The 25,368-nt window shown below is 45.8% G+C and overlaps 2 protein-coding genes across 2 annotated transcripts in view; one reads left to right on the plus strand and one right to left on the minus strand.

Moving 5' to 3' along the window:
• Nucleotides 1–89: 89 nt before the first annotated feature.
• ADCK2 (aarF domain containing kinase 2) lies at nt 90–18,519 on the minus strand. The gene is made up of 8 exons (XM_073567612.1): nt 17,359–18,519; nt 15,098–15,244; nt 14,741–14,869; nt 14,043–14,138; nt 12,911–13,162; nt 12,639–12,767; nt 552–605; nt 90–358 (listed from the first exon to the last, which is right to left on the minus strand). Exons 1-8 carry the CDS (start codon nt 18,502–18,504, stop codon nt 218–220), a joined length of 2,094 nt encoding a protein of 697 aa, XP_073423713.1. The 5' UTR covers nt 18,505–18,519; the 3' UTR covers nt 90–217.
• Nucleotides 18,520–18,597: 78 nt separating this feature from the next.
• DENND2A (DENN domain containing 2A) overlaps nt 18,598–25,368 on the plus strand; it is an 82,524-nt gene continuing 75,753 nt past the window's right edge. The window contains exon 1 of the mRNA XM_073567610.1: nt 18,598–18,731. The gene's annotated coding sequence lies outside the window, so the exon portion shown is untranslated. The remainder of the gene's footprint in view (nt 18,732–25,368) is intronic.

Here is a 25,368-nt window from a genome sequence, read left to right on the forward strand (position 1 = left end):
TTCTACATATAAACCAGAAAGCTCTGGATGAACCACAGAGATAGGAGCGTGAATCTGTTCTGTAATGGTCACAAAAAGTCTGATGCCGGTTCTGTTTCATTATTTTTTTTTTTTTTTTATTAAAACATAATTCTCACGGGCTAGAAAAACGTCCTCTGCGCCGGCCGTCTAAAGAAGGAATGAGAATCTCCAGACGCCTCTAGCGTCCGGGTCTTGTCTAGATCAGAGAGGCAGCGCTCTTTACCAGCAGAGGCTTCGCTGCCTCCAGTATATCGATCTCCGGGTCCAGCGAGCGGCCAAGTCCTTCCAAAACCAAAATGGCAAAGACGATGGAGGCAAAGTTACTCTCAAGCTTCACCTGGAAGTAAAATAACAAAAATATATATATATTTTTACTCCAGTCATAAGCTGAGCTCCATACGACATCCTGCTGACCTCCTGTTAACACTCAGGATGCAGACTTTTATGTGTCTAGGAAGCTGAATGCTGATCGCAGCTTTCAATGTGACCAGATAAGAACATAGTATAAGTAATGTAAGTAAGCACTGTACCTTATGTGTCATCAGAAGATGGAAGACCCGAGAAAGCAAACTTGCAACCTGGAGCTGAGAGTTGGGGGGGTGGAAGTAAAATATTTTAATTTTATAAATAAATCCTCAATAAATTCATAAATTCCACAGTATAGAATCACTTATCTCCTGAAATACTGGAATGTTCTTTTCCTTCCATTATTGGTTCATAACTTCCCACTGATTACACAGGTATGCAAAATTTGGGTTTATGAAAATTTTTTCAAATCCAATGACTCATTTTTATGCTTTCTTATGCCCCGATTTAAAAAAAAACAAACAAAAAAAACACTTCTATTTCTAATCATCCCATATGAATTTTGCACTAAACACAAGTGAAATTACGTACAAGATAGATGAACAAGAAAAATCTTCACTGAAGCCAAAAATATTACATATAAAAATGTATTGAACATTCATTCTGCAGCTGTATTGAAAATTAGTTCTTGTGCCTTTTCTCTTCAAAGCTTCTCTTTATGCCTTTTCTTTTATAGGAGGCTTGTGGATCTTCTCTGTGAGGTATCTAGCAGTAGACCCTCCCCCCATCATATTCACATTCCATCTCCTTGACATCTTGATGAAATCTTTCTCCTTGCTTTTCACTAACAGCCCCAAGGTTTTCAGGAAAATAGTCCACATGGGAATGTAAAAAGTGTAACTTGAAATTCATCAGACAACCCAAGGCTTTGAAATGTTTCAGCATGTTCTCCACGATGGATTTACATTTTGGATCTTTGGTGTTACCTAGAAATTTATTCATGACTCCTTTAAAAGAATCCCAAGTTTTTTTCTCAATAGCTTCCATCCTTCATGAGTTTTCCAATATCCGGACCCACAAAAATGCCTTCCTTCAGTTTTGCTTTGGCTAGTCCCTTAAGTACACAGGAACTTAAAAGTCCTTCAGTACAACTTTCACAAACAGCTTCATCAGTCCAAGCTTAATGTGGCGTGGTAGCAGAAGAACTTTAGTGGGATCAACTAAAAACTTTCCGCAACTACTTTCTTGAGTCCAGGTTGGAAAGATGTTCTCGTTGACCCACTTTTTTGGCTCCGGTGATGAGTCCTATCCTGGATGTCCCATTCACACAAAAAGCATGGACTAACAATAAAGTCCAAATTCTCATAGCGTATCTTCATGTGCACAAAATGCCCTACAGGCTCTGAAGTATACTTGCTGTCATTGTGCAGTAGCACAGTCTTCACACATTTTTTGAAAGCATCAATAACGAGTCTCTGCTCGCTCACATTGTACTCAATGTTACATTTTTCCATCAGCTCAGGAACATCACTGCAATACAGTAGATCACCGTGTTGAGAAAAGTATGGAAGGAATTCCTGTTCTCAGCTTCTGTACCATGAAAAACTGGTACCAGGAGCTAGCAGGTTCTTTTCCTTTAGTCTAGAGCCTAAAAGTTCTGCAGAATGTTTAGGAAGGTCCAAGTCCCTGACTAAATCATTTAATCTGAGCTGTAAAAAACCTGTGACTCGTTGGGACTAGCGTGAAAATCTTCATCAGTATCCTGGCCTTCATGTTCTGAATCAGGTGTATAGCTGAGCTTAAAAGTTTACATACCCAGGCAGAAGTTTTGCTTTCTTGGCCTGTTTTCAGAGAATATGAATGATAAAGTTTCGGTGTTTTCTCCACTCATGGTTAGTGGTTGGGTGAAGCCATTTATTGTCAAACTACTGTGTTTTCGCTGTTTAAATCATAATGACAACCCAAAACATCCAAATGACCCTGATCAAAAGTTTACATACCCTGATAACATGCACAGAAGTTGACACAAATGGGTTTGAATGGCTACTAAAAGGTAACATCCTCATCTGTGATTTGTGACAAATGCCAGGAAAATTGTTCGAGACGCAAAGAAAAACCCACAAGTAACATCAGCTGAAATACTGGACTCTATGAAAACTAGCGGTGTGGCTGTTTCAAGATGCACAATAAGGAGACACTTGTAGAAAAATGGGTTGCATGGTCGAGTCGCCAGAAGAAAGCCATTACTGTGCAAATGCCACACAGTATATAGCCTACAATACGCAAAACAGCACATAGACAAGCCTCAAAACTTCTGGAACAAGGTAATTTGGAGTGATGAGACCAAAATTGAACTTTTTGGCCACAATAATAAACGCTACATTTAGAGAGGTCAACAAGGTCTATGATGAAAGGAACACCATTCCTACTGTAAAGCATGGAGGTGAATCGCTGATGTTTTGGGGTGTGTGAACTACAAAGGCACAGGAAATTTAGTCATTGAAGGAAAGATGAATCCAGCATGTTATCAGCAAATACTGGAGGCAAATTTGCAATCATCAGCCCGGAAGTTGTGCATGGGACATACTTGGATGTTCAAACATAACGATCCAAAACACAAGACCAAGCCGACCTGTCATTGGCTACAGCATAACAAAGTGAAGGTTCTGGAGTGGCCATCTCAGTCTCCTGACCCCAATATCATTGAGCCACTCTGGGGAGATCTGAAGCACACAGTTCATGCTAGACAGCCCAGGAATTTACAGGAACTGGAGGTTTTTTTGCCAAGAAGAGTGGGCAGCTTTACCATCTGAGAAAATAAAGAACCTCATCCACAACTACCACAAAAGACTTCAAGCTGTCATTGATGACAGAGGGGGCAATACACGGTATAAAGAAATGGGGTATGTGAACTTTTGATTAGGGTCATTTGGCTTTCTTCTGGCAACTCAACCATGCAGACCATTTTTCTTCAAATGCCCCCTTATTGTGCATCTTGAAACAGCCACGCCGCTAGTTTTCAGAGAGTCCAGTATTTCACATGATGTTATTTGTGGGGTTTTTCTTTGCATCCCGAAACAATTTTCCTGGCATTTGTCACAAGTGAGGATGTTACCTTTAGTAGCCATTGAAACCCATTTGTGTCAACTTCTGTGCATGTTATCAGGCCAAAATCACCAGGGTATGTAAACTTTTGATCAGGGTCATTTGGATATTTTGGGTTGTCATTATGATTTAAAAAGAGAAAACACAGTAGTTTGACAATAAATGGTTTCACCCAACCACTAACCATGAGTGGAGAAAAAGGTTTGGTGTTATCATTCATCATATTCTCTCAAAAAAGGCCAAGAAAGCAAAAATTTTGCCAGGGTATGTAAACTTTTGAGCAAAACTGTAACTTCAAGTTACTCTGGAGATGAAGGGTCAGATATTCCTGGACTGTGAGGAACAGGGCAATTCGCTGACAGGAGGTCTGGGTATAAAATTTTTCTCTTATTTTTAAGGTTGAATCCCTCCATGTTGCACATAGAGAAGTAGCAGTCATCACTATGATTTTGCAGTTCCCTCCAGATTATTGGCCCGCCAAAACAAAAGCTCTTTCTTCCCTGTAGACCACTCTCGTAGTTCGTCTACACAAACAACATACTACATGTGGAGCTCACGAATTGTCCTGATCACCTAGCCCGTATTGTTCCTTCATTGTTTCTTCACTACAAAACAATTGCAAATGTAGAAAAAGTTGTCAGGCGAATTACGTCACCCCCTTGTAGTCACTTCGGTCACGTTGTTTAGAAAAAACAACTTAATCCACCACAACCACCAAATACTGGAAGGAATCATGGTAAGCAGCGCACCACCACACCCTTATCAACACTCCTATCTGCCTTTGCTCCCCATAGCAACCAATCACAGCGTAGCTTTCATTTCTCATATCGCTGAGGTAAAATGAAAGCTGTGCTATGAATGGATGCTATAGACACCACCACACTCTTTGGAAGATCGGTTAAGAAGATCTTCTTTGCCCACAGCAGCCAATCGCGGCACAGCGTCCATTAATTTCTAACCAATCTAATGACACCAAAATCATCCACCAAAGGTCACGCAAAGGGATCAAAGTATGGTGCGAGAAAAAGCCTATGGAGTCATTGTTTGTGGAAAAACATGGATTTTTGTGATAACTCACCGTAAAATCCTTTTCTCCGAGACGCTCATTGGGGGACACAGGTACTGTGGGTGTATGCTACCGCCATCTGGAGGCTGTCACTAAGTAAACAACACAAGGTTAGCTCCTCCCCCGCCGTAGACACCCTCGCCCCGACTGCGGGCGGAAACCAGTTTAGTGCAAAAAGCAGTAGGAGAATAACAAAAAAAATCAGCCTTAATGCAGATAACAATATGTCTGGCAAAGATCCACCCTGACATTAACAAAAAATATGCACATTAATTAAATAAACCAGAGCCAACTTGGCTAACAGGGTGGGTGCTGTGTCCCCCAATGAGCGTCTCGGAGAAAAGGATTTTACGGTGCGTTATCACAAAAATCCATGTTTCTCCTTCGTCTCATTGGGGGACACAGGTACTGTGGGACATCCTAAAGCAGTCCCTGGGTGGGAGATTGACTCACCGATCCAGGCTACATGCACCTCTTGTTTAAAGGTGCGCCACCGCTGCTTGGAGAATCCTTCTACCTAGGCTCGCATCCGCCGAGGCCTAAGTATGGATGTTATAATGTTTTGCAAATGTGTGCAGGCTGGACCAGGCTGCTGCCTTGCACACCTGTTCCGTCGAGGCCTAGTGCCGAAGTGCCCAAGAGGCGCCCACTGCCCTAGTAGAGTGCGCCTTGATCCCTGATGGAATCGGCGCACCCCTGATGCGATAGGCCTCCTGAAAAGTTAGACGGATCCATCTGGCTATGGTCGATTTTGAGGCTGCGAGTCCCTTCCTGCGTCCTTCAGGAAGCACGAACAGCGTGTCTGTCTGACGAAAGGGTGCCGTCCACGACACGTACCTCCTGAGTGCTCTCACCAGGTCTAACGCGATGTACGGGTGCTGGACAAAACGAAGGCAAGACAATATCCTCATTAATGTGGAAAGAGGACACGACCTTTGGAAGAAAGGGGGGAGTTGGTCTAAGCACCACCTTATCCTTATAGAAGGCGAGGAACGGTGCTCGGCAAGACAGGGCCGCTAACTCCGAAACTCGCCTAATGGAAGTAATGGCTACCAAGAATACCACCTTCCAGGAAAGGTATGACAGAGAAATATCTTACAGCGGCTCAAAAGGGGCTTCCTGCAGAACACTCAGGACCAGGTTAAGGTCCCAGGTGTCCAGCGGCGCCTTATAGGGTGGTACCAAGTGGGAGACTCCCTGGATGAAAGTCTTCACCTGCATGTTGGTAGCAATTTTTCGCTGAAAGAGGACAGACAACGCCGATATCTGTCTCCTGAGAGAGCTCGGGGCTAAACCCGAGTCTAGGCCTAACTGTAGGAAGGCCAGGACGTTAGGAATAGAAAATGTCAGCGGAGAAAGACCATGATCCCAACACCAAGCAAAGAAGACCTTCCAGGTGTGATAGTAAATCCTCGCCGAGGTGGGCTTCCGGGCGCTAACCATTGTGGCAACCACCTTGCGCCCAAACCCCGCCTGGGTCAGAATCCAAGATTCAACAGCCATGCCGTCAAACACAGGGCCCGAGTTCGGGTGGAAGATCGGCCCCTGGGCCAGTAGATCTGCGCGCTCTGGTAGTCGCCATGGGACGTCTGCGTACCAAGCCCGACGGGGCCAGCAGAATTCCTGGAACCCCTTCTGTCTTGATCTTTTGTGACAACCTTCGGAAGTAGTGGCAGCGGGGGAAATAAGTATGGAAGGCGAAACTGGCTCCATGGTAGAACCAACGCATCCACGGCGAACGCTCACGGGTCCCGAGATAGGGCGACGAACACGGGCACCTTGGCGTTCACTCTGGAGGCCATCTGATCCACATCCGGTGTTCCCCATCTGCTGGAAGACCCCGGGAGGCAGAGACCATTCCCCCGATGCGAGACCTTGCCGGCTGAGGAAGTCCGCCGCCCAATTTTCCACGCCTGGGATGTGGACCGCCGATATTACCGAATGGTTCCTCTCGGCCCAGTGAAGCACGTGCCCCACCTCGCGCATGGCTGCCCTGCTGCGCGTGCCCCCTTGATGATTTATGTAAGCCACCGTCGTGGCGTTGTCTGATTGTATCCAAACAGGGCGTCTTCCTAGAAGGTGCTGAAAATGCTGCAGCTCCAGCCGGATCGCTCGCATTTCCAACAAGCTGATCGGGAGGCGTGCCTCCTGTTGCAACCATTGTCCCTGAGCCGTGTGGTGGCGAAACACTGCTCCCCAGCCGAGGAGGCTGGCGTCGGTTGTGACCACTAGCCACCGATCCGAGGGAAATGGCTTCCCTTGAAGAAAGGAGGACCTGATCGTCCACCACTCTAGTGACTGTCTGACCTGCAAGGATAGGCGGCACTGGTGATCAAGCGTGAACGGGCTCTTGTCCCAAGACGGCAAGAGAGCGTGCTGTAGGGGACGAAGATGAAATTGGGCAAACGGAATTGCTTCCATTGCTGCCACCATCTTCCCTAGTACCCTCATCCCGAACCGAATGGTGTGAGGGACTAGCTGTCGAAGCTTCTGGACATCTTGCCAGAGCGCTATGGCTTTGTCTTGAGGGAGAATTACCAACCCTTGGGAGGTGTCGAAGATCATCTCTAGGAAGGAAATCCTCTGGGCTGGGACAAGGGATGATTTTTTCTGGTTGACCAACCACCCTAAGCGGGAGAGTGTATCCAGCGTGATGCTGACGTTCTCCTCGCATGCCCGAAAAGAGGGGCCCTTCACCAAGAGGTCGTCTAAGTATGGCAGGACGACTATGCCCCAAGAGTGTAACACGGCCATCACGACTGACATAACCTTCGTGAATACTCTGGGGGCGGTGGCTAGCCCAAAGGGAAGTGCTGCAAACTGGAAATGTTGGCCATTGATGGCGAACCGTAGAAATCTTTGATGCGGCGGAAATATGGGGATGTGCAGGTAGGCATCCTGGATGTCGACCGAGGCCAGGTATTCTCCCTGCCCCATGGCCGATATAACTAACAGAGAGATTCCATTCTGAAATGTTTGATCCTGATGAACTTGTTCAGGATTTTTAGATCCAAAACCGGCCTGACTGTCCCGTCCTTTTTGGGGACTGAGAACAGATTGGAATAAAAACCCTGAGCCTTCTCGTGCTCTGGTACGGGAATGATGACTCCATTGTGCTGGAGTGAATTGATGGCCCCTAGCAGTGCCTTGGCCCGGGGCTCCCCTCTGGGAAGTCGGGACATAAAAAAACGTTTTGGGGGATACCTGATAAACTCTATCTTGCACCCTGCAGATACCAGTTCCACCACCCGTGAGTCGTGTGCTACCTTGACCCAGACATGGCGAAACCAGAGCAGGCGGCCACCTACCCTGCTGATGTCGCCTAAATGGCGCTCTGAGTCATTTAGCTGAGGCCTTCTGGGCCCTGGTTCCCCTCAACCTGGGCTGGCGAGCCAGCATTCTCCCCAATGGGTTGGCTCTACATGAGACCTGTCGCTCCCTATCCTGATTGGGGCGACTTGGAGCGGCAGAGCTAGCTCCTGCCGACCATCCGGGATAACGAAAGGCCCGAAACCGCGCCGGAGCCTGCCGAAATGGCTGCTTAATCTTTTGCTGCGGGAGGAAGCTACTTTTTCCCCCTGTAGCATCGGAGATTAGTTGATCCAACCTTTCCCCGAACAGGCGGTCTCCCTGATAAGGCAGGGAAGTCAAGGATTTCTTGGAAATAGAATCAGCCCGCCATGTTCTTAACCATAGGGCTCTCCTAATGGCTACTGCGTTTGCGGCCGCAAGTGCAGTACAATTGGCCGCATCCAAGGAAGCATTGATTAAGTAATCCCCAGCCATAGCAATCTGACTTGCTATTTCTGATACCTCCGCAGGCAGGTCTCTATCCTGCAAGATCTTATTTAATGACTCTGACCATGACATCATGGCCTTGGCTACCCACGAACGAGGGAGAGAGAGCTGATCCTGACGCCTCTAAAACGGAGTGAGCTAAACTCTCCATGAGACGATCAGTGGGGTCCTTAATGGACGAGCCACTAGGAACAGATAACAAGGTTTTCGAGGCCAGGCGTGACACTGGTGGATCCACCACTGGGGATTCCGCCTATTTCTTACGAAGCTCCGGGGAAAACGGATATCTCGCCTCTATTGTCTTCTGGCCCGAGAAACGAATATCCGGCCGTTCTCTGTGAGGCTGTACTATGTCCTCAAATTCTGGGTGAGTGCCAAACACTCTGTGCGGTCGCTTAGCCCGCTTAAAGGATACCTTATGGCTTGAGGCCAGGGTGACCTCATCCTCAACCCCTAGGGTCTGATTAACCACTTCAATGAGGCTGTCCACTGTTTCTCGACACCCCGGGGTATCTAGGTCCAGTGGGTCATCTGAGTCACAATTTGAACTCTGTCCGCTCCCGACAACTGGTGAAGGAGAGTGCGATGCCGAACTCACGGATGCCGAGGCACCGGATGGGCCGGGAGATACTGTGTGGGTTCGTTTCCTGTGCGCCTGCCTGGAATGAGAGCGGCCCCTGCAGGCCGGAGGCTCCTGTGAGGTGATGGACGCGAGCCACTATCCTTGCCCCCATCTGGGGCGCGAAGAGACTCAATCGCCCTTGTAAGCGATGCCATAGACTGCGATAGTGATAGGGCCCATTCCGGAGGATTTCAATCACTGGGCTCAGTCGAAGGGGAGGGCTCCTGGGCGCGTTCGGAGTCGCAGGCTTCGCACAATTTGCTGCTCTGCGCCCGCGGAAAAGAAGCCCTACAGGAGATGCATGCAGCGTAAAGGAACGTATGCGTCTGATATGCTGCGGGTCCTGTGCGCTGATATGCTGCGGGGCGGGCCAACCGTCTTTTCCCGACCGCGACCTACCCCGACACGAAGTCGGGGGCTCAATTTATCTGGTGCCCGCCCAGCTGCCTCTCCTCACCAGGAGGGTGGCCCGGCGGAAGTGACGTCATGCCGGGAGAAGCCGCGGGCTGGATTTTTAGAATCCGCCCGCGGGGGGGGGGGGGGGGGGGGGTGCACAGGCCCCCAACCCGAGGACGGTGCCGGACAGTACCCGGCTCTATACATGATCTCGGACAAGCGGGGGCTGTACTGGAACAGCGTCCGTCCCGCCGTCCGGGGGGCAAGACGGGGGCAGCTGCCTCTCCGGGGTGGGAAGCGCTGGACCCTGCTGACCGCATGAAGCGCTCCACCTGGCCTGCCAAGAACTCCTCGGACGCCGCAGAGCCCTCCCCGCTGCCTGTACCTCCATCCGTGCCCTGAATACTGCTGCCTTGATCCGACCAGGTAGAGGGAAGGGGGGTGATATCCAGAACGGTGCAGGCACCCTAGCTCCGTCACCATCCAGGCTGAGGAGAGGGACCGTCCGCTGCCTTGCAGCATCGCCGTCTAGCGTTGGTGGAGCAGTGGGGGCAGCACAGACTAGTCTTGTGCCTCTGTACAAGCCCATGGTTTCCATACCTAGGGGTGGCCAGGGCTAAGTCCGGCATCGTATCCCACGGCGCGGAAGAGGATACGTGGAGGGATACTAGCACGTGCTCGCCCGTTGATGGTTTGGGGAAATCGGACCCTTTCGATAGGATCCGTTGCCCCTGTCTAATCTTCATAGAAAAAAATAAAATAAAATAAAAAAGAAGTCTGGGGAAAAAGGCCCAGATATGTCGCACGGTGCGGGAAAGGATAAGTGGAGAAGATACTCAACACGTGCTCGCCCGTTGTTGGTTTGGGGAGATCGGCCCCTTTCAATAAGGTCCGTCGCCCTTGTCTCATCTTCATAGAAAAAGAAGTCTGGAGAGACCCAGACACGTGTGCCTCCAAAGACACTAAGCAAAAAACTGGTTTCCGCCCGCAATCGGGGCGAGGGTGTACACGGCGGGGGAGGAGCTAACCTTGTGTTGTTTACTTAGTGTCAGCCTCCAGATGGCGGTAGCATACACCCACAGTACCTGTGTCCCCCAATGAGACCAAGGAGAAAAAACTGTACCTGACAATTTTTTTTTCAATCTTTTTAAGGAGTTCAGTGATCGAAAGTATAAACGAAAGTGCAATTTCACTATCGTTTTTGTTTTCACACTGTTCATTTTGTGGTAAAAATGACCTGACAACATTGTACAATTGAAGCGATACCAAGTTTTCATTTTTTATTTTAGTGGATTAAAAAAAAATTTTTTGGAAAGAAAAAAAATTTGTTTTGTGTCCTCATTTCCTGAGACTCGTAAGTTTTTAAGTTTTCAGGCCTTCAGTTCTCACTGCTTGCTTCTTGCATATCATGCTGCAGTTTTAATTTAAATCATTTTGGGGTATACACATGGTCGAAAGTCTTAGCACCCTTGAATGTGTTTCAGAAAATTAAGTATTTCTGCCCGAAAATTATTGCAATTACACATGTTTCTGTTATACACATGCTGTTCCTTTGTGTGTATTGGAACACAAAAAAAAACCCAGGGAAAAAAGGAAAAAAATAGGAAAAATTGGATATAATTTCACACAAAACCCCAAAATTGTTGGCACCTTTCCAAAATTGTGTGTAAACAACTTTGCCTCAAACATGTAATGCTCGTTAAAACTCACCTGTGGCAAGCAACAGGTGTGGGCAATATGAATATCACACCTGACACCAGATAAAAAAGTGGAGAAGTTGAAAAATATCAACAATCTCCAGAGATCTTGATGTTCCTTTTTTCCACGGTGTGCAACATAATCAAGAAGTTTACAACCCATGGCAGCGTAGCTAATCTCCCTGGATGTGGACGGTAGAAAAAACATTGATGAAAGGTTACAATGCAGGATAGTCGAGATGGTGGATAAGCAGCCCCAATAAACTTCCAAAGAAATTCAAGCTGTCCTGCAGGCTCAGGTCCATTAGTGTCAGAGCAAACTGTCTGTTTATATATGAATTAAATGAAATGCTAAGGCAGGAGACCCAGGAGGACCCCACTGCTGACACAGACAGAAAAAAGCTGGGCTTCAGTTTGCAAAAATGTACACAAGTCAAAAGCCTTCTGGAAAGCGTCTTGTGGACAGATGAGACCAAGATAGAACTTTTTGGTAAAGCACATCATTCTACGGTTTACCTAAAACGGAATGAGGCCTACAAAGAAAAGAACACATTACCTACGGTCAGATATGGTGGAGGTTCAAAGATGTTTTGGGGGTGTTTTGCACTTGTGGCACTGGGTGCCTTGACTTAGTGCAAGGCATCATGAAATCTGAAGATTACCAAAGGATTTTGGGTTACAATGTAGTGCCCAGTGTCAGAAAGCTGGGTTTGCGACCTTGGCCATGGGTCTTCCAGCAGGACAATGACCCCAAACATATTTCAAGAAGCACCCAGAATGAATGGAAACAAAGCACTGGCGAGAGGTCCAAAATTCCAGTTGAGCAGTATAAGGAGCTTGTTGATGGTTATAGGAAACAACTGATTGCAGATATTTATTCCCAAGAGTGTGCAACCAAATATTAAGCGGAGGGTGCCAACAATTTTGTCTTGCCCATATTTGGGGTTTTCGGGTGAAAATATCTCAAATTTGCCCTTTTTTCTCTGTTTTTTTTTGTGTTGTTCCAATACACACAAAGGAAATAAATATGCGTACAACAAAACGTGTAATTGCAATAATTTTCTGGGAGAAATACTTAATATTCTGGAACAATTTCAAGGTTGACAAGACTGTTGGACATGACTGTAGTTGTTTCGATCACTTTCCATTGCAATTTTTGCGGGAGGTGCAGTGACATGAAAAATGGCAATTCTGACACTTCCATTTTTTTTTTTTTTGCACAAGATAAATAATTTTATATATGGGAAGACCAAAATCATAATGATGGAAGCCACTAGGGTTCATGGCAACCCATCATCTCTCCAAAACCAGGGACTAATGCTGCGGTCAGTGATTGACAAAGGCATGTAAATGGTAAAGACAGGCAGATGACGGCTCTATAACACAGTCCATTTAAGGGGATGCCTGTTTTATAGACACCCTTTTAGGAATACAACGTTTAAAGTCTTCCTCTAGAAAAAGGCCGTAAACAGCATCTCTCCCTCTGGAGGATCCATCACATTTTTACAGATTTTTGAAGTGTGTAATGCCTTATTTCTCCTGTGGAGGAGCTGCAGAGAAATTAAATACTTTCTCCCAGCTTTTTCCCCTGATCATAACGGATTGCTAGCAGTCATTATGTCCTCACCTTCCCAAGCGATACTGTATTTGTCCTGGCCTCGTTCACCAACTCCGCCATCTGTGACTTGAAGCTTTGCACGTCAACACACTGATTGGCTCTGGCGTGATGTAGGATCAACTCTGCCACCGCCTCTCCCTGGGGGAACCAATCAGAGCCCACCAAATTAAAATTTTGCCCTTCACTGACCACTAGTCTTGGTGAAAGGAGAAGATGTGATAAAGGGAATCTCTACAGAAAAGAAGCAAACTGGTCATAATCTTGAACAACATCCCACTCACCTGCCCTAGAACCACCGCAGTAAAGACGGAGCGGAAGTTCTCAAGATCATTCTCCTGCAGCTCAGCCACAATGCCAGCATCCAGCAAGACCAACCTGAGAGGGCAGCGGCTTGGCCGGACATCGACAATCAGGGTGTCACACATGTCCACTAGGGTGGTCAGATCACTGTGCGCAGGGGAGAACTCCGGAACCCCCTGAACAAGGATATTACCGGGATGGAGATCAGCGTGGACAAAATTATCCACAAATACCTGAGAGGAAAGATTAGGGGATGAGTTAGAATCCATACTCTAACCATTCCTGCAATATATCATCCTGGCCACTTGAGGCAGGATTGTGAGATGTCAAAGTTTCAAGTCATCTTGGTTTTAGCAAATCATACGATTGTTGAATCATGGGTGGATTATCATATCTCAATCCGTTTCTAACTACAGAAGTCACCACCTTAATTTCAATGTACCAATAATCACCACCTTTTGAACCATCTTTACAGGCATTTTTCTGTTATAGAGCTCCCAAGCCCCAGAGTAGACAAAGTAACATGATAAAGTCTAAACTATCTGCAGTCACCACTAGAGGGAGCGAACCGCATACTGTTTATACATTGTATTCAGTCATAAAACTGTATGCACTGAGCTCCCCCTAGTGGTGGCAGCAAAGAGACAGAATCTTATCATGTAACCATCCTCCTTGCCACTGGCCTTGCTATGCAGATATCCCTTGCCATATGTCCCTATCCATATCTATCACTTCTACCTTCTGTAAAAAACCCCTTTAGGTGCATGCCCTACAACCTCCTAGGACACAAACAGCCACTTAAAGGGTCAGTGACTCCTAAATGGCTCCAGTCCTTCCATAGTGCTCTGTGCCCGAGTAAATAGGTCCATTTGGCTCCCAGTCTGCGCTGATATACGTTAGTCCTTCCTGCTCACATGATTTTCTAGGCCTCGTTCTGCCAGCTGCCTTAGTCTGACCTCCATTTATGAAACATCCCTGCCAGTCTTGACCCTTGTTCCATCCAACTATGACCTTACTAGCACATACTGAGAACACTGTCCACACCTCAATCATTGCAAAAAAAAAAGACTTCAAAAAGTAGAGATCTAAATTACCAATGAAGACAGTTCCTACCATCTTCAGTAACATGTCCATTCCCATTGCTGCGATCCGATGTTTGATCTCAGAAGACCCAGCCTCCTGCAGGTAAAGAGATAACGGTTCTCCGTCCTAATGGATAGAAACAAAAAAATCCAGGAACATAACTCAACCACCATCTAAACCTATTTTCTAATGCCCCAGTAAAGACTGCAGGTTCTAAGAGTGTCTTCCTCTGGAGGGTGTAATCCTTCACTTCTCCTTTGGAGGCACTAGAGGGAAACTGAACACTTGCCACTGAGAACTCACATAGATTATCGTAGTTTACACCAGCGGGACACCCTGATCTCAGCTTGTCGAGGAAAACTTCTAAACCAGAAAGTTAGTATAGTGTCCAAAATGGAGAACCTCTTTAAGGGTGTCCCGACATTGGAACCTCCAGTGATCAAACATGACCAATTTTTCTACACCACTACTGGAGGGGAAGAGAGGTATTATACAATACTCCTTAGAATCAATGGACTGTCCATGTAATACAAAAACATGGTAGATCCACCAAGTCAAGGCACTTTTTGCATCTCCTTTCTCTAACTGATTGGAATTATGAACGAACCTCGCTGTAGTCGACCAACTTTCACTTTTGATTTCTGCAGATACATAGACATCATCAATTTTAGTACCAAACGTGTAGTAAAAATGACATGACTGATACATGACCTCCAATGACTGCCCACCTCAAAGGTCTCCACCAAGATGTTCCTCGTCACAAAGGGTCGTAGAGGAGTGGGAAACTTTATAAAATCCATCTTCTCAAATTTTTCTTGAAACGTTTCTAAGTTCCTGGCTTCAAAACGCAGATCTATCTGCCAAAAAATAAAAGCTACAGTGAGAATTTTTGGTTTGGGTATATGGTTGGTCCTCAGCAATTAATTATTCTCCCAAAAGAAATAATGATAGGGCTGTTTTATACTGAAGACTGTGAGGAGCCGGGTGACGTCTCTGGTCACCCGGCCACCCAGGCTTAATACAAATTGAGACCCATATCTATCAAAGTCACACATTACATAGGAAATCTAGTATAATATACTTACTTGTTGGGTCATTAATTTTCCAAACTCCTCCACAATCTCCGTCAGACTCAACCACCTGAATCCGGGGATCAGACTAAGAAGTCTGCTCCAGGTCTTCATGATGAGAAGGTCCATCTTCACTTGCTGGCCAAGACCTGGATGCAGGACCTAGTAACAAGTCGAGACTTAAAGAGAACCCTTCACCAGTTTCTAGCATGTTAAACTGGCCAAATCATGGAATAGCGGCTGTAGAGATGAATAAAACTTTTTTTTTATTTTCTCATCACCCTTGGGAAAAAAATTAGCTTTTCTAAGTTATGAGAAGGCCAAGTGGGCGACAGAGATTCATCTCTGAGGGTGTTGACATTTCCCCTCTGTATGACTCCTGAAGAGGGGACGCCTCTATATCAGAGGCAATACAAGACAACCACTTTAAGTAATCTTCTGACAAGTCACTAGATGTTAAAAGAGCTTTTCCAAAAAAGCACACCAGCAAAATAGAACAGAAGATCATTGCTCTGGGGTGAGGGCCCCAATTACAAGAATATACAGGCAATGCTCCAGGAAAAAAAAATATGCAAAGTTTCCTAGCTCTAAAAGTAAGAAAACTGACTCAGACCAGCCAAGCCCAGCACCATCTACAAAGATTTTGGCCCTCATCAGTACCCGGCAGAGTAGTGGTTGGTTGGATGAAAACTAATCCTCCCAACATCAAAGTCATCTGATCCCACCAATTTCTACTTAATGGTCCCATCTTGACGTGTAGGAGACACTAAGAAATACCACTAGGCCAACTAGTAGCTAAGACCCAACCAGTGATTGGCCGAGAAGGCATTTCCTAACCGATCCTGAGGCGGGACAAGGCAACAGAGACTGGCTAAAGACCACAACAGTACGGGAACAGGAGCCACAGAAGATCAGAGGATTCAATTTTTTCTACTTATTTTAAGCCATTGGTAAAAAATGTTACTGGCCGGGTAATCCCTGGAGAGTGTCATACACAGGCCCGAAAACTAGAATTAGACCCATGCACGATATCATCCCCAAGTGGTACTGTTCCCATATCAACAAAGTATCTCTCCATGTCAGATGGTCAGGTGGGAGAAGTCAAGTATTGGTAAATGTACGTTTCTCCTCATTATTCCGGTTGTCTAGTCAGAAAGGAAGAGGTCTTGAGTGGCGCCACAGTCCTAGTCCTTTTTCACGCTGAAGAGACAATTTGCATATATAATTTCCCACCCAGAGGAGCATACATGACTTATAAGTCTCCTCACTCTGACACACCAAGCTTGGGTTTTCACTCTCCACAAGGAGAAACGTTACCCCTTAGTCTCCATTATGATAAAACCAATACCAGGGAGTCCACTTAAAACATGATACCTATCTTGTTACTTATCAATATACCAGTTCTAAGAAAACAAACTGTTAATCTGTATGCAAATGAGCTTTCAAGTGTCCAGTGGGCAGTCCCAAGACTGGCAAGTACTCTGGTTTGGCAACATTTCCACTTTTATCTCGGTTTAGGATGCCGGTCGCCCGTGGCCAATGGCTTTGCTCGACAACTGTATAGAAGGTTGATGCTCACAGCTAAGAGCTTACTGCACATGCGCATGAACTATTGCTGCCCACGGACAGAAGCTTACTGAGCATGTGCTGACCCGTGAGTGATCTACACGTACGCAAGATTCCTTAAAGTAGCTTTCCATTTTTACAAATGCTTAGTCATGAGTGTATCCACCCTCCTGGTCTCCAACGCCACTGTTGTGCACTGGTTTCTGTGTTTAGGCATCAGTGGTGGCCTCACGTTGACAGCTGACATGACATCCATAGCTCCCATCGGTCAGATGTAGATGGCATGAGCAGCTGAGCTCACTGTGGACGTAAGGTCACCACTGCAGCCGGTCACCGAGACGGGTGTTGGAGTCACGGAGGGTTAATACTATCTGGTTTTACTTTACATTAGAGGAAGTATTCCTAAAAGTGGACAACCCCGTTGACTACCCAGCATTGACATTGGTTTAGTAGGGTGAAATCTGATGGGCTCCCTTCAATGCTAAAATTCTGGTCACCTGGAGCCAAGATTAGAGGGAGACGGCTCCTAAGGGTTTAGGAAGAGTTTACAACTCAGTTACTGGTCTTTCATAGGAGAAGAAAACCGAAAGTGATGGAATTACAGGAACAGTCATAAGAGGAACGTCAACTTAGTTAGGTCTGTTGGGTAATAAGGGCCTTCAAGTTCCGGAAGCTCATACAGCTTCCACTGACCTTAATGGATACCTTACTTTTACCGCCACGGGGACAAGGTGATCAGAATCTTCCTCTGATCCTCTTATTGGAGAATGTAGTGGTTTACGGTCCTTTGGAGAACCTTGGCTATGATTCCTCCAGTTCCTGAGACGTCCAATAATTCCATGAAGTCCCAGCACCTCCCACGCTTCATAAGCCCAACCCTGCTCCATACTCTCTACCAGAGATTGGGACTCCACATTGTGAATCCCCGATAGGTCGGCACGGGCCTTATAGACCTGGGCCACACAACCAGATCCTACGGGATCTCTGCTGGAGAACCTCAACACGTGAGCGTAGTTGTCCCCGAAGGCTCTTCTCAGACAGAGGTCAGTGTATTCCCAGGGGTGCGGAGACACTTTAACATGTAATTTGGAAAACAGATGGCAGAATTCCTCCGAGAAGAGATCTCGTCGAGTGCTAGCCCACTGGCCAAGCTTGATGCACGCTGGTCCCGATGACTCCGTGGCCTTCAACAAAAGACAAAGCCAAAGAGAATTCAGACTTCCCGAAAGGTAGGTGAGGGGATAGACTATTAAGAGGGGTCCGAATTTGCAAAATAGGATGAAAGCGCGGACCCCCACTTGGATAACAAAGTGGATCTTCTTCAGGAACGTCTCTGGTGGCTTCTGTGGACTGACTGAAGGTCCTAAGCTCAGAAGCTTCTCCCCTGGGTCTTCCTCCCGGACCAGCCACTCACATTGTCCAGTGGTTGTGACATATCTAACACCAAAGCACCAGAAGGTGATCCTGGACAGGGTCCTGACATTAGTACCCCTGAGTCTCAGCACTGCCAGGTCCCTCCATTTAGTCAGATCCCTGGATCCCCTGCAAAAGCAAATCCTGGAGCAGAAAGAGGCTCCTGCTCTCAGATAGAAGCACTGCGACATTGTAGGGCCAGGTACACACAGATCAGAACATCGGCAGCGGTTCTGCTTCCTCTGCAGGCTCCATTGTGATCTGCGACCCTGAGCACGTGCGATCAGATCGACAGCTCCCCAGGACAGAAGAGAGCTGCCGCGAGCCCCGGCTGTCAGCCAAGGGCGCAGGTCACGTGACCGACAGTCCGGCAGCAACACAACGTTCTGAGAGGCGAGCGCCAGCCCGGGCACGCCCCTTCCCGGTGACGTCAGAGCGGCCATTAACCCTAACGTCGCCAGAGTGCTCCTATTAGCTCTGGTGGAGGAAATAACAGCGCTCCAGCTCTGTGTACAGGGGAGGAGGAGACGACACCAGGGGGCGCTCAGGAGCCAGAGCTAAATGACCGGCCCGGAGTCACCGCTCTGTCAGTCACCATTAGTGCTGCCCAAGTGTAGCCTGGACCCCACTAATCAGAGACTGGGGGGCTGCAGAGTCTGAGAGAGGGGAGGTGAGGAACTGTCTATAGCTAATGCTTATATCCAGGGGCCAAGAAGTGCAAGGGGCCACAGGAGCCTCCAAAGCAGCTGGGAGTGTTCATAATGAGGGGCCACCGGACTGCAAGGGCCCAAACATCGTCCTAATACAGGAGCCCCAGCCTCTGCTCGCCATGCTCCATCTCTCTGTCTGTCTAGTCTATCCTCCATCTCCTCTCTATTCTCTCTCTTCTCTCTCTATTCTCTCTCTCCTCTCTCCTCTTCTCTCTCTCCTATCTTTCCTCTCTACTCCTCTCTCTCCTTTCTCCTCTCTTCTATCCCTCTCTTCTCTCTCCCCTCTCTTTTCTCTCCCCTCTCTTTTCTCTCCCCTCTCTTTTCTCTCTCCTATCTCTCCTCTTCTCTCCTTTCTCCTCTCTTTTTTCCTCTCTCCTCTCTTCTCTCCTTTCTTCTCTCCTCGCTCTCTTTCCCCTCTCTTTTCTCTCTCCTCTCTCATCTCTGTCCTTTCTCCTCTTCTCTCCTCGCTCTCTTTCCCCTCTCTTTTCTCTCTCCTCTCTCATCTCTGTCCTTTCTCCTCTTCTCTCCTCTCTCCTCTCTCTCCTTTCTCCTCTTCTCTCTCCTCTTCTCTCTCCTCTCTGTCCTCTCTCCTCTCTCTCACTCTTTCATCTCCTCTCTCTCCTTTCTCCTCTTCTCTCCTCTCTCCTCTTCTCTCTCCTCTTCTCTCTCCTCTTCTCTCTCCTCTCTCTCCTTTCTCCTCTCTCTCTTCTCTCTGTCCTCTCTCCTCTTCTCTCTCCTCTCTCTTTCCGGTAACATCACACTCAGGTCACAATTCTATGTTGTATCCTAGTAATATATGATTACATCCTGTACACAGCATTCTATGGACAAGGAATAAATCACTATATTTTAGTGCCTTCCGGTGATTTTGGTGTCTTCTGCTCCAGGAATCGCTGGATCTCTATGTCAGCCTGTAGTGTGGTGGTGACCGGTGGGCAGCGGGAGTCGGCCAGGCACCACAGATGCCATATTGTGGGGTCGGGAAGTGGTCACATTACAAGATTATGAGCTGCAGTGGATCTGCTGATAAATCTGTTGCCTCCAGAAATGACCCCGGTCAGATCATTACAAGGAGGTCATTCTAAAATCTACACTTATGTCCTATGTGCAGGATAGTGTATGATTGCCAGAAGTCCAGGAGCTGAGACCCCCAGTGATCCAAAAATAACCTCTCCATACATACAGTATACCAGTTATAGTAATACTCAGTTATATCCTACAAAATATTCCAGAGCTGCACTCACTATTCTGCTGGTGCAGTCACTGTGTACATACATTACATTACTGATCCTGAGTCACATCCTGTATTATACTCCAGAGCTGCACTCACTATTCTTCTGGTGCTGTCACTGTGTACATACATTACATTACTGATCCTGAGTTACATCCTGTATTATACTCCAGAGCTGCACTCACTATTCTTCTGGTGCAGTCACTGTGTACATACATTACATTACTGATCCTGAGTTACCTCCTGTATTATACTCCAGAGCTGCACTCACTATTCTGCTGGTGCAGTCACTGTGTACATACATTACCTTACTGATCCTGAGTTACATCCTGTATTATACCCCAGAGCTGCACTCACTAGTCTTCTGGTGCAGTCACTGTGTACATACATTACATTACTGATCCTGAGTTACCTCCTGTATTATACCCCAGAGCTGCACTCACTATTCTTCTGGTGCAGTCACTGTGTACATACATTACATTACTGATCCTGAGTTACCTCCTGTATAATACCCCAGAGCTGCACTCACTATTCTGCTGGTGCAGTCACTGTGTACATACATTACATTACTGATCCTGAGTTACATCCTGTATTATACCCCAGAGCTGCACTCACTATTCTGCTGGTGCAGTCACTGTGTACATACATTACATTACTGATCCTGAGTCACATCCTGTATTATACTCCAGAGCTGCACTCACTATTCTTCTGGTGCTGTCACTGTGTACATACATTACATTACTGATCCTGAGTTACATCCTGTATTATACTCCAGAGCTGCACTCACTATTCTTCTGGTGCAGTCACTGTGTACATACATTACATTACTGATCCTGAGTTACCTCCTGTATTATACTCCAGAGCTGCACTCACTATTCTGCTGGTGCAGTCACTGTGTACATACATTACCTTACTGATCCTGAGTTACATCCTGTATTATACCCCAGAGCTGCACTCACTATTCTTCTGGTGCTGTCACTGTGTACATACATTACATTACTGATCCTGAGTTACCTCCTGTATTATACTCCAGAGCTGCACTCACTATTCTGCTGGTGCAGTCACTGTGTACATACATTACCTTACTGATCCTGAGTTACATCCTGTATTATACCCCAGAGCTGCACTCACTAGTCTTCTGGTGCAGTCACTGTGTACATACATTACATTACTGATCCTGAGTTACCTCCTGTATTATACCCCAGAGCTGCACTCACTATTCTTCTGGTGCAGTCACTGTGTACATACATTACATTACTGATCCTGAGTTACCTCCTGTATAATACTCCAGAGCTGCACTCACTATTCTGCTGGTGCAGTCACTGTGTACATACATTACTGATCCTGAGTTACATCCTGTATTATACCCCAGAGCTGCACTCACTATTCTGCTGGTGCAGTCACTGTCTACATATATTACATTACTGATCCTGAGTTACATCCTGTATTATACTCCAGAGCTGCACTCACTATTCTGCTGGTGCAGCCACTGTGTACATACATTACATTACTGATCCTGAGTTACATCCAGTATTATACCCCAGAGCTGCACTCACTATTCTGCTGGTGCAGTCACTGTCTACATATATTACATTACTGATCCTGAGTTACCTCCTGTATTATACTCCAGAGCTGCACTCACTATTCTTCTGGTGCAGTCACTGTGTACATACATTACTGATCCTGAGTTACATCCTGTATTATACCCCAGAGCTGCACTCACTATTCTGCTGGTGCAGTCACTGTCTACATATATTACATTACTGATCCTGAGTTACATCCTGTATTATACTCCAGAGCTGCACTCACTATTCTGCTGGTGCAGTCACTGGGTACATACATTACTGATCCTGAGTTACATCCTGTATTATACCCCAGAGCTGCACTCACTATTCTGCTGGTGCAGTCACTATCTACATATATTACATTACTGATCCTGAGTTACATCCTGTATTATACTCCAGAGCTGCACTCACTATTCTGCTGGTGCAGTCACTGTGTACATACATTAAATTACTGATCCTGAGTTACATCCAGTATTATACCCCAGAGCTGCACTCACTATTCTGCTGGTGCAGTCACTGTCTACATATATTACATTACTGATCCTGAGTTACCTCCTGTATTATACTCCAGAGCTGCACTCACTATTCTTCTGGTGCAGTCACTGTCTACATATATTACATTACTGATCCTGAGTTACCTCCTGTATTATACTCCAGAGCTGCACTCACTATTCTGCTGGTGCAGTCACTGTGTACATACATTACATTACTGATCCTGAGTTACATCCTGTATTATACCCCCAGAGCTGCACTCACTATTCTGCTGGTGCAGTCACTGTCTACATATATTACATTACTGATCCTGAGTTACATCCTGTATTATACTCCAGAGCTGCACTCACTATTCTGCTGGTGCAGTCACTGTGTACATACATTAAATTACTGATCCTGAGTTACATCCTGTATTATACCCCAGAGCTGCACTCACTATTCTGCTGGTGCAGTCACTGTCTACATATATTACATTACTGATCCTGAGTTACATCCTGTATTATACTCCAGAGCTGCACTCACTATTCTGCTGGTGCAGTCACTGTCTACATATATTACATTACTGATCCTGAGTTACATCCTGTATTATACCCCAGAGCTGCACTCACTATTCTGCTGGTGCAGTCACTGTCTACATATATTACATTACTGATCCTGAGTTACCTCCTGTATTATACCCCAGAGCTGCACTCACTATTCTGCTGGTGCAGTCACTGTGCACATACATTACATTACTGATCCTGAGTTACCTCCTGTATTATACTCCAGAGCTGCACTCACTATTCTGCTGGTGCAGTCACTGTGCACATACATTACATTACTGATCCTGAGTTACCTCCTGTATTATACTCCAGAGCTGCACTCACTATTCTGCTGGTGCAGTCACTGTCCACATTACATTACTGATCCTGAGTTACCTCCTGTATTATACTCCAGAGCTGCACTCACTATTCTGCTGGTGCAGTCACTGTGTACATACATTACATTACTGATCCTGAGTTACATCCTGTATTATACCCCAGAGCTGCACTCAATTTTTTAACATACAACCTAAAAATAATTCCAAATATTAGCTACTAGAGGGCTCTGTAGTGCAGGGTAGTGTTGATCCAGTGAAGAATGATAATGATGGGTGATCTATACATATATGTAAATGATGCTCTTAAAGGGATTGTCTGGGACTTTTTATAGGAAGTTTAATAGAACATGAGTAGAGTGTGAAATATTTCCTCTTTCTGAATACTGCCTATAAGGACGGCCCATGGCAGACTGTAGGGCCTCCTGTCCTCCATGCATGCTGCTGATCCGGTCCCCTCTTGGCCCTATGGTTGCACTGGGTCCCTGCTAGTAATATTGGAGTACACTGCCTCCTTCCTAATGACTGGGGGAGCCGGTATTGTTTTTGGTAGTTCTTGATTTTTGCCACTAGGGGTCAGCAGAGATTTTCCTTTTTTTGGGAGGGGATGACTGTATCACTGTCAAATTACATCTCAGAACCCCCATCAAAAAAAAGTTCCACCATCTCTTGAAGTCCTTTTCCAAATTTTCCTGACCAATAAAACCCCTCTCTGACGCACGGCGGGGGTCTCGTTTCAGGCTACCTTCCTCCATGTACCACTAATTTCTGGGGGACAACCTCCGGAATTGCTCAATCCCTCCTAAGCCTACATATGGATGCGATCCGTAACCGGTATTTTAGTGACAGAGTTGCAATACCAGACGCTGCCATTGGAGAAGGGTGGCGCTGTTTCCTTGAAAAAAGTAAACCCTTTATTTTTTTTTTATTCTGATATGGACCCCTTTTATTCCCGACATCGGGAACAGCTGATCGGCGGAGGATCCGGGTGTCGCACCCCCACAGATCAGACATTGATGACCTATCCTAAGTGTTAAAATCCTGGAGAACCCCTTTAAATATTAATTGTGTAATACTTCATTTCCCCTGCGGGGGTGCTGCAGGGAAACTGATCGCTGCCCAGATTAAGCCCCGGACAACCCCTTTAAATGAATGGGCATGTAATCCAGGAAGGCTCCAGGTCTTCTAGTCCACTCTTGACTTATAGAGACCCCCCATTCTTAGCAACTTATTCCTTAAAGGGGTATTCCTATTGTTGGGACCCCCATCGATCCTTAGAAAGAAGAGTCCTCACATTGTTTTCTGGACATTCGAGTATCAAATATTATGCAGAGCAGCTGATCCATCAGTCCCCACCGCACCTGTGGATCATTCATGTGACCGCTGCAGACAATCACCGGCTTCACTAGTCACGCGCTGAATGGAATTCAAATGATTCCATTTCCATCATTTTTTTTTTCGCATATTTTATATTTTTTTTTATTTTTACCGATCCTAAAAAATATTTTCACATAAGAAAAAAAAAAATTAAAATAGAGAAAGTAAAAAAAAGCACACTTTTTTTTTGGGGGGGGGAATCCGCCCAGCTCCGAAGACAAATAAATAAATAGTTGACAAAAGTTTCATTCATTATCTATTGTCATTTTGTTACTTTTTTATTTTACTTTTTTTTCTTTTAAATATTCTTTTTTTTTAATGGGGAAAAAAAATCTTTTTTTTTTTTTGCAATCCGCCCAGTTCCGAAAACTATGAATGAAATTTTATATTCACTTTTAATGGGTTTTTTTTGTGTAATTTTGTTTCTATTTTTGTTTTACATTTTTTTTCCTTTTCCAATCACTACAGCAGGCAGCCGGTTGGACTATTGAACCCCACTTTGATAACTACCCCTAGGGTCCTTTAACCCATTCCCCTCCTCCCACAAAATAAAAAATATATTAAAAAATATATATATATATATATATATATATATAATGCCATTATCTCCCAGGGATGACCCTGACTGTTTTTTTTTGTGGTGCCCCCATTGGATAAAAAATAGTTAAATCATTTTCTAACCACCCTCTAGGGTCCTCTAACCCATCCCCCCAACCAAATAATACAAAAATAAGAAATATATATACAAAATGCCTTTATCTCCCAGGGTTGACCCAAATAGGTTTTTTTTGTAGTGCCCCCATTGGATAAAAAAATAGTTAAATCATTTTTTAACTACCCCCTAGGTTCCTTTAACACCCCCCCCAAAAAAAAAAAAAAAAAGATAAATAAATAAAAAATAAATTATATATATATCCCATATTGTTTTTTTTTTTTTTTTTTTTTAGTGTCCTCCCCTATTGGATAAAAATGGTTAAATTACCCCACACACACACAACTGTAATTCCAGTCCTGCATTCTGGGGGCTACCGGTTGCCATAGAGATGGAACCTTTCCCCAGCCAGCTGCAGATGAAG

Source organism: Dendrobates tinctorius, unplaced genomic scaffold (assembly GCF_039654945.1).
Source record: "Dendrobates tinctorius isolate UK_male_01 unplaced genomic scaffold, ASM3965494v1 ptg000020l, whole genome shotgun sequence".
Lineage (NCBI taxonomy): Eukaryota > Metazoa > Chordata > Amphibia > Anura > Dendrobatidae > Dendrobates > Dendrobates tinctorius.